At 37.3% G+C, this 9,973-nt stretch overlaps 1 protein-coding gene across 1 annotated transcript in view; it reads right to left on the bottom strand.

The window, feature by feature from the left end:
* LOC115233068 (glucose-6-phosphate 1-epimerase) overlaps nt 1-8,118 on the bottom strand; it is a 30,995-nt gene extending 22,877 nt beyond the window's left edge. The window contains exons 1-2 of the mRNA XM_029803275.1: nt 7,952-8,118; nt 7,515-7,566 (exon numbers count right to left, since the gene is read on the bottom strand). Coding sequence (XP_029659135.1) covers nt 7,515-7,566; nt 7,952-8,021 — 122 coding nt within the window. The 5' untranslated portion in view covers nt 8,022-8,118. The remainder of the gene's footprint in view (nt 1-7,514; nt 7,567-7,951) is intronic.
* Between the last annotated feature and the right edge of the window lie 1,855 nt (nt 8,119-9,973).

Here is a 9,973-nt window from a genome sequence, read left to right as displayed (position 1 = left end):
AAAAAAAAAATTTCAAGAAAACGAAGCTTGTTTTTTTTTTCTATTTATATTTTTTATTTTTTTATTTTACTTTACGCATGGCATTAAGATATAGCCGTTGTCATTGATCGTTCGCTCGCGAAATATTTGTCATTCGGTTATCACCGCGGTTCCTTCGCGGTTTCCGTTTCGACGTATTTTCTCGTGCACAAATCCACGTTCCGAATTGATGGCAAAAAGTTGAGACGACGGCTGGTGCGGTGTCATTAGTGTTCTCTTTCACTCCGAACCCCTCTCTCTCTCTCTCTCTCTCTCTTCTTTATGCGCAGTCTCTCTTTCCATCGTTTATCGTGCTTTTTCCATGTCTGTCTTCATCGCAACTTTGTTCCCGTGAGATTTTCGCGTAACAACGCGTAAAATATACTTATCGTTAGTTCGATTGTCACCTCCTTAGTTTAACGCATACTAATTAGCGGGGTTACTTTTGTTGTTATCCTCCCCGGAGGATACCTCTTCAGTCCTTTTTATCGATTTGCGTATACTTTCGGACACATCGTTTTAAATTCAAAATTCGAGATAGCGAAATAGGATCCATCCGAAAGAAACTTGCGCAAGAATTTATTTACAAGAACTGATGCCGAACTGGTGTATGTAAAATAACGCATGGAAAATCGTAATGTTTTCAGAGTTTGAAGAAGGAAAGAATTTTCCGAGTGCCCCTTTACATTACCGCTATGGAAACAGACGATCTCGCCATATGCTCAGCACGGATCACGATTTCCAACGACAAAGATGTATGCGGTGTCAAATGCACGACGCGAACGCGGAACGTTTCTAATGTGCCACAGACGAGGTCCAACAACGTCGTTTATGCTAGTTTTCGAAGAAGAAAAATCGTAATATTCCGACGACGTTTTTCGGATTGAAACTTGATTAATTCGACAAATACAAATTATAGTATAATCGTAATTTCTATCGCGACTACCTACACTACTTTACACGAATTTGATTTCATTATAAGTGTCTATCCAAAGCTTGTAAAAAAATTCCCTGATTTTTTAGGTAATTTGTTCAAAATCCCAGGTAAAATTAGAGAATTTTTAGATGGAACTTTTTAATATAAGCTTTTTTTTGTATGCGTTTTCTAATGCTTTTCACTCATACAAAGGAAAAATAAACCACTTAAATTTTAAATATTAAATTTAAAAATGTACTGAAAAGAACTGAATGACTTTTGTAAGATAAGCATTTTTCATTTGCATAATATTTTCATTTTAAATCATTAATTGTAAGAATTACAATAAGAAATGTGCACTCAGTATTGAGTATTCAGTATTTTTTGCTATGACAATGAACATATAATCAAAGAGAGAAAGATATATATTTATAATATATTTGAAACATATAATTCACAACTATTGGCCAATCAGATTGCCAATGCTTGTAATATAAGAACAAAATGATCAAAAAGAGAATTTTTGAAAAAATTCCCTGAGTTCGAATAAAATTCCATGAGAATTCCCTGATTTTTCAAAATAAAAATAAAATCCCATGAGAATTCCAGGTTTTCTAGGTTTTTCCAAGGAGTAGACACCCTGATTATCGAATAAGAAAATAATCGCGGAACGATACTGAACTCTACATTTTATACGCGTTAGAATGCGTTCCGTTATCGCGGCCTTGATAAACGCATATTCATCACGCGCTCGAACAATTTCTCGCATCGGAACGCGAGATTCTCTCTCTCTCTCTTTTTTCTAATTATCTCTTTCTAACCAAATTATTTTCTCGTCGCACACACGGTGCATAGAGATCGCATCACGCGACCAAAACGAACTCTGGCTCAGACGGCTCTAATCCAAAAGTCGAGCTGAAATTTCATGGTCGGGTCCTGCCAGCAGCCATTAACGACGCTTTCCTTTCACATCCCCTTCTATCGCTCATTTTCTCTCTTTCTCTTTCTCTCGCGAGAATGCGCGCGAAGCATGTGTGTACATGGCGCGTCTTTAGGTGTGGTGAGGATAGACGAGGGACTCTTAATCATCGTCCCATCCCTTCGCCAAGATGAATCGTGCATTTGTATACCCGCACCCCTTTCGCTCTCCCTTTCGGTCTTCGCCTGTCTCTGTCGCGTCTCTCCATTCGCTCTAGCTATTTGTCTTCGTCGTATGCCCTTTCTCTCCTTCCCCGCTCCCACCCCTCTCTCTCCCTTTTAGGATCGGGGGTGATCGCCGCGGCTCTTTGTCTATTTCCGAACGATCCGAAAGACAGTTAGGTCGCTCCGGTGTCTTGGTATCGAAAAGGATTGCGTATTGTACCTACGATTCTTGACATAATCACGCACCGGACGTACCCTTCATTCGTGTTTAATTCATTTTGCGACAACTCGGCCGATTCTCTTGTTCGAGAGAGTTGTAAGATTTTTCTTTAAGAAGACTAGGCAATAGTATTTATCGAAAATAAAGTCTTTTTTGGGGGAATTTATTACAAAAAAAAAAAAAAAAAATGAATTGAAATCGAGAAAAAAGTCTGTGCAAACTTTAGTTTTTGAGAAAAGAGATCAAACAGGCGATTAAAATGGCGATTTTTTTTTAGAAAGTTCGTCGTAAAACAATCTGTTTGATTTTTTTTCTCAAAAACTAAAGTTCGCACAAACTTTTTAGAGATTCAGTCCGAAATTATACATGAACATGCTCAATTTTTTTCAAATCGATTTGAGCTTATGCATTTGAGTTATCACTGCAAAACTTATTTAAAAATCCTTTTCGATCAGCAATCTCCAGCGCCATTTTTAATGAATATTCTCAACTAAAAAAAAATTTTTTTTGTAGTTTATGATCCTAATAAACATTTTATTAAAAAAACAATTCTCGATTTTAATTCATTTTTTTTTTTTAATAAATTCCCCAAAAAAGACTTCATTTTCGACAAATCCTATTGCCTAATCCCCTTGAGATGTAGCTATAGATTTTCCATCGAATTGTGAATGATTAAGCGAATTACAAATTTTCAGGTTTATTTTCTTTTACTATTCTATCGCGTGCGTTGTCGTCACTGTTGTATCATTTCCATCGTTACTTGCCATGAACCGTAACAATTATTTTATCGCGCTAATGAAATTCCAGCTGCATTTTGTCGCTCGCGCCCCATCTTCCCCCCTCGATTCTTCGTTTCCGTTTTTGGACCCCGACGTTGAACGCAGATGTTCGACGAGGGCACGTCCGCATCCGCGGTCGGGGATAAGAACCGGAGAACGGAGATCGACACGCTGCACGTGGTCCTCTCGTATTACCGATGGTACGACCGAGTCAAGTTTAGAACGGCCGATTCAACTTCTTTACGCGATGATTAATGCGAGTTAATAACGCGTTGATTATTTATAGATACGCTTACCGTGCATGACAACTAATATGATAATTTTACATTTTCCTCTAATCACATTTCGAGAGCCGTGAAAATTTTATGACAATACAAGGGTGTCTACTCAAATCTTGTAATAATCTTAATTAAATAATAATAATTAAATAATAAATATTTAATAATAAAACAATTAAATAATAATATTTAATATTCTATTTTAAATTGCACAACTTGGCTTATGATCTTCCAGGTATTTTTGTTCAAAATTTCAGGTAAAGAAAATATTGTAAAGATTTTTTGATGCAATTTCCTAAAATAAGTATTTTTATTATACGTGTTTTCTAATATTTTTCATTCATACGAAGGAAAACAAAGCTACTTAAGTTTCAAGTGCTAGATTTACAAATGTATTGAAAAAAAAACTAAATAGCTTTTGTTAAGATAAAAATTTTTAACTTGTATAACATTTTCATTTTTTCATTACTAAAAATTAAAATAAAGAGAACGTACTGTGAATTATAAAAAAAGAAGTTTTTTTTTAATTCTCTGGATCCCAATAAAATTCCATGAGAATTCCCTGATTTCTCCAGGTACAAAAAAATTCCCTAAGAATTCCAGGTTTTCCATGTTTTTCCAGGGAGTAGATTCCCAATAGATAATCAAATCTCAAACTTGAAATCTTGTTAAATTAAAGAAAGTTTGCTACTTTCTTCTAGTTACTTATTAATTTCATTGTTAATTGAAATTAAAATCGCTATTCTTTTCGCAAACCGACACGCAACATCTGTCATTAAAGTATGCGCTATATCGCAGAGCGCACATCGCGATCAGTATCACTGTCGCGACCGGACATACCGAGACGTAATTTTTATTACGGCCGTTTCCAGGGAAATTGGAGTAAATTACGAGCGTATTTGCCGAGCGTCTTGCATCGTGCGTATATGTATGCTACTCGCCACCGTTAAAATTCCTCGACGGTGTTTGATGACTCGCGATTATATTCGCAGAGAAATTTTCAATAAGTAATACAGTACGTAAAACTACGTAACAATTGAAAAGAATATCGCGTAAATATATTTTGCAGGAAAAAAAGAATGTTAAAGTTTTGACTTTGCGGCGAAAGAGTATGATCTTGTTCGTCGATTGTTGACGACCCCCCGACGTGTTAAAGGTCGATTTTTCATGACCGCGTCGTCAACCCGCTCCGCGATAGAGAGCTCCGCGGGTCCCTTTATTACAAAACCCAGTCTCGACAGCGGCTTTACAGTCGGAAGGACCGATGACTGGCAAGCGACGACGAGGGGCCCTGAACCCCGTGTATAAGGCATGTACTGGTCCAGAGAGCGCCCTTGCCTTCGCTCCGTCAGTTTTTTCATCGTCTGCTCTCGGGCTGCTGCCGCTTTTAAAGCGATCGTCACGGGCACCGCGCTTTTACGCGGTTCTTTCTCGGCAGGTGTGCCTTCTCTTCTCTTGTGTTTCTTCCTTCTCGCGCTATTACGCGTTCTATACTGTCGCCAAGAACGCTCGATCCCAACAAGATTATAAAAATATTATGCAAACAATGAAAGAGAGAGAGAGAGACAGAGACAGAGACAGAGAGAGAAAGAGAGAGAGAGAGAGAGAGAGAGAGAGAGAGAGAGAGAGAGAGAGAGAGAGAGAGAGCATACAGAGAGCGACATTTTTCTCGGAATAATAATAAAATGTAATACATTTTCAAATGTTGACTGTATAATGTAATCGTCAAAGAACATAGTCCAGAAAAACGATTATATTTATATCAAAATGTTTAGAAAACAAAAGAATATATCAATGAAATGGAAAACAAGTGTTGTTTACAACAATTGAAATCGTAAGATAACGCAAGCTCGAAAAACAGCTGATTTCAGGATGAGAACAAATTCTATTCCTCTAAATGTATATATATATATATATATATACTCTTTTTTAACAAAAAAATTGTAAATGTACAATTAAATTCGACATAAAAGAAAGCTCGTCGAGAAAGCAGTAATCGAGTAAATCCGGTTTGCCTTCCGTCTGATTGGAATCGCGTTTCGGTACATTTCGCGGCGAGAACCTTGAATCGGTCACGTACAGCGGTAAAAGTTCTTTTTTTTTATGAGTCAGCGAAATAGATTTTGACACTGATCTACATCTGTAAAAATTATAATCCGTTATTTGCTTGATTATTCTTACTGTAGCTTGCATATATTGTAGAGAGGATTTAAATTAAAGTCCACGGTACATATACAGGGTGTTCCAGAATTAGACCGACAAACTTCAAGTGGTTATAAAGGATACCAAAACAAGCCAATTTTGCCAATAAACCCGTGTCCGCAAATGAGCTTGTTTTGGCACTAGAGAATAAAAAATTAACAAGGGAATCTCGCGAACCTGAAAATTCTGATTTTGATGAAGCTTTACACAGTGGGGCTGGTAAATAGATGAATTTAGAAATTTTCAGTTGCAGCCCAAAATCGATTCTAAGGAATGAAATCATCCCTTATATGTAGAGCGGCTTTTCGTTTTTCTCGACATATCTCGAAAATTATTCGAGATATCAAAAAATGTTTTATACAAAAGTTTCATGGTAAAAACCCCTCTTAACCACATTAATAAAATTTTGAAAAAATAATTTTTTAATGCCAAAACGGCTTATTTGCGGACACGGATTTATTGACAAAATTGGCTTGTTCTGGTGTCCTTTATAACCACCTGAAGTTTGTTGGTGTATTTCTGGAACACCTTGTATATTCTCGTGAATTTTACAAATAATACTTTAATTGTACTCAACAGCAAATTTTTTTTTTTTTTTAATCTGCTCGAAGCAATTTGTTAGGCAATCCGTGTGCAGGTTAAGCATGCGAGTAGACTTTGTTCTCATCCAGAAGGTGTCATTCTCGGAGAGTGATTCGCGACTGACGTAGAATACACAGATTCTCTTGCATCTAGGAAAATAAATTATGACGATAAGATAACGCGTTTCCATGGCGATATTTTTTTTTTACCGAACCCATATGTATTGAACAAAAATCGGATAACTCTCTTACATACTTATCATTTATCATAAAGATTTTTCGTTCTTTATCTCGTTCATATGTATAAGATATTTTCGAAATCAAAGTGACAAAGATAAATTATATGTTGAAGAATATCTCGCGCATTCTTCAAACGTTATTATTATATATTAATATATATTGCGAATTAATTATATTTTTCATATTCCAATATCGCCAACATCTTAAATATTAAAAGTATAATATTTGATTTTCTAAATAAAATCTTTAAATCCAAACTTTCATCGTTTTTATCTTGCTTTGTTTATCATCTTATCCACGGATAAGACGGATCGCTTATGCAATGTAAATTGTAATGTAATATATTAATATATATATTGCGAATTAATTATATTTTTCAACTTCGAATATCGCCAACATCCTAATATCAAAAGTATAATATGTGATTTTTTAAATAAGATCTTTATATAAATCTTAATAAGACGGATCGCTTTATGTAATGCTCTTCCAATGTTATAATAATGCGCGCGATCAAGCTGAATGCATTGTATCTCATCTAAGATGCGTAACCTCGCGCATAACCTTACAACTTGCGTCAACATTTACTTCAACGCATCTTACGACTATACAGCGCGATTCACAAAAGATCTGCATCATTTTAAAATCTGATTTCGTAAACCTAATGTTCATATAAAAATATTATATATGAAATTCCGATAGAGACATATATTACATTTTGAATATTTATAGAGTATATTACGAGTCTATTTTAAGTCTCTGCAAATAGTTATAAAATTTATCAACAGCTGTCGAAGGACTTTAAGTAAGTTAAAGTGTATTAAATTTTATTAATTTTTTTAAATTTTATTTTAATTTTCGTATCGTTTCAAAAAATTTTTCTTTTCGAAGGATTTGCAATTAGTATTGTTTTCGCCAAATGTAACAAATAACCGCGACTAAAAAAATGTGCGGAAATATTATAATTATAAAGACAAAACGAGCTTAATCGTCCTCTCTCTTCCTTACTCTTTCGTATCATGTTACTTCTCGAGTGAAAACCAATCGCGAGCAGACTAGGTTCGCGAGAACCTGGCCGGCTTTGCTTGTCAAAATGCTGTGACGCGATGAAGATTACATGCCATGCAATAATAAACTCACCTAACGAACAGCTGTTCCTGATTATTCACTCGCCAGGACACCACGGTGGCTCCTGCAAAATGAAAAATCATGAATCAGAATTTCGTTCGCGCGGGGAGACGCGCGTCGACGATGACACGTGAAAAGAGGGTAGCATCCCGCGCGTGTTGGATACCGCGAACGGGCCGCTCGAGAGGAGAGCGAAGATGCTCGCTCACACACACACGCGCGCGTGAAAAACATTTCGTTTCGGAGGATCGGTGCCGTCAAGAGGAGCACAAACCGGCGAGCTCGGGGACGCGCGCGTTCACGTTAACAGTAGCTTTCATTCATCTCGCCACGTTCCTCTTTCAATTGTTTCGACGAAGGTAGATTTCCGCGGGATGCGGGCGCGCGTGTGTACACACTCACACACGGGTATCGCACACACTCACGCACACATACACGCGCACACACACCGTGTAAATTGATGGTGCAGGTGGTGTTGTTGCCCCTGTCGAGCACGACAACGCTGGTAGCAGCTGCCATGTTTGAGTCGTGAATGCGCCGCCGGCCGGCCGCTCGACACGGCCAACCTTTGTCCGACGCCCTCGGACTCGTCCCCACCCGCGTCCGCGTGTCCCGGTGTCGTCGCGCGCGGGCCTTGCGGCGATCGGGCTAACTGAGTCGAGGAACAGGATGACAGCGGGATGAACAGGCAGCCGCGAACGTGTACCGACGGCCGAATCACGCGAAATGTATCGACGCAATACGCACAGTGCGCACTAGACCGGAAATAAGTTGGCGCTGGAAGTTCATATTTTTTAATAATTTATAGCTCAAACAAGCATTATTAACGACATACGTTTATATTTTGCTTGAAGCATTAATAACCTGGCATTCAAATGCATCAGGGACTCTCTGGCCGTCTGGATCTTCTCCTTGACTGGTTTGAAATCGTTCAATGAAATCGCACCGATCGGGAACTTGTTGAGCACCGCGTTTAGGCTCTTCACAGATTGCTCCAACTCATCGAGCTCCATTATTGAGAAATTTACAAAAATTTCTTGCAAACAAGAGATATATATTATTCACTGTACATACATACACAAATTGTTTACCACCGTCTGTTTTTGAATCCAGGTGGACAGGTTTGTCTTCTTAAAAACCCAAATTTACTAGATCCCTATTTATTCATCCATCAGAGCATTCGGTGGACCCGATTGGTCAATCAAATCAGAGAGGAGCCTGAGAGGGGTAACGCCATCGTTTTTCATAAGATACTTTTTCTAGCTGGTACAGTAGCGTTATCTAGATCCATTTTAAAGCCGGCGGAACTACATAGCCAGATTCACTTTACGGTAAAACAACCGGTTGGTACATACCGGAAATAAGTTGGCGCTGGAAGTTCATATTTTTTAATAATTTATAGCTCAAACGATTGCTCCTTAATTGCTCCGTCAGAATCCACAATTGCTCCCCTTTTAAAATTAGTAGTTTTCGAAATATTTACAAAAAACGTAAAATTTATCATTTTCACTCAAAAACATATTTCCAATAGTTTTTTGCAACTATATCCAGTATAAAACGATTGCTCCTTAATTGCTTCGCATTGCTCCATCATTATTTTCATGATTTATTGCATTTTTCATCGAAAATTAACTAATTAATAATTTCCCTAGCGACGCCGTCATCACCTATCGGCTGCCTATCGGAACTATATGGCTCAGCAGCCAACGGCGAGAATATTCAAACATAATATAACATAAAACGATTGCTCCTTAATTGCTTCATATTTAAGATCGTCTTAAGCCCGTATCAGAGTACGCATTGAAGATTGATATTCAAGATTCAAGATGAAATTTGACCAATCAGAACAAAGAAATTTTAATCTTTTTTGTTCTGATTAGTCAAATTCCAATCTTTAATCTTCAATGTTTCATTTTTAATGCGTAGTCTGATACGGGCTCAACGTGTTGAAACATGTTTGGTCCTGTCTAAAGACCGTATCAGACTACGCATTGAAGATTCAGATTGAAGATTGAAGACTATGGATTGAAAACTAAAGATTAAAGATTGGAATTTGACTAATTGGAATAAAAATAAACTAAAATTTCTTTGTCTTAATTGGTCAAATTTCAATCTTCAATCTTCGATCTCAATCTTCAATGCGTAGTCTGATACGGGCTTAAGACGATCTTAAATATGAAGCAATTAAGGAGCATTCGTTTTATGTTGGATATACTTGCAGTAGACTACGGAAAATATGTTTTTCCAAGAAAATGATTGATTTGGGCCAATTTCACCAAGTCCGGTTAGATTAACCGACGGTTAAAATTAGCAAGGTTCCAACTGAAATGATAAGAATGCTTGGTTTTCCTTCACCTGTATTTTCTGTTGGCCACCCTGCTAATTTTAACCGTCGGTTAATGTAACCGAGGTTGGTGAAATTGGCCCTAAGGCTGGTATTCATAGTCCGTTCTTATATTCAAGATCGTCTT

Source organism: Formica exsecta, unplaced genomic scaffold (assembly GCF_003651465.1).
Source record: "Formica exsecta isolate Colony F162 unplaced genomic scaffold, ASM365146v1 scaffold16, whole genome shotgun sequence".
In the NCBI taxonomy this organism is placed as follows: Eukaryota; Metazoa; Arthropoda; class Insecta; order Hymenoptera; family Formicidae; genus Formica; species Formica exsecta.
Note: the sequence above shows the minus strand (reverse complement) of the source record. Positions and strands in the feature narration are given on the sequence as shown.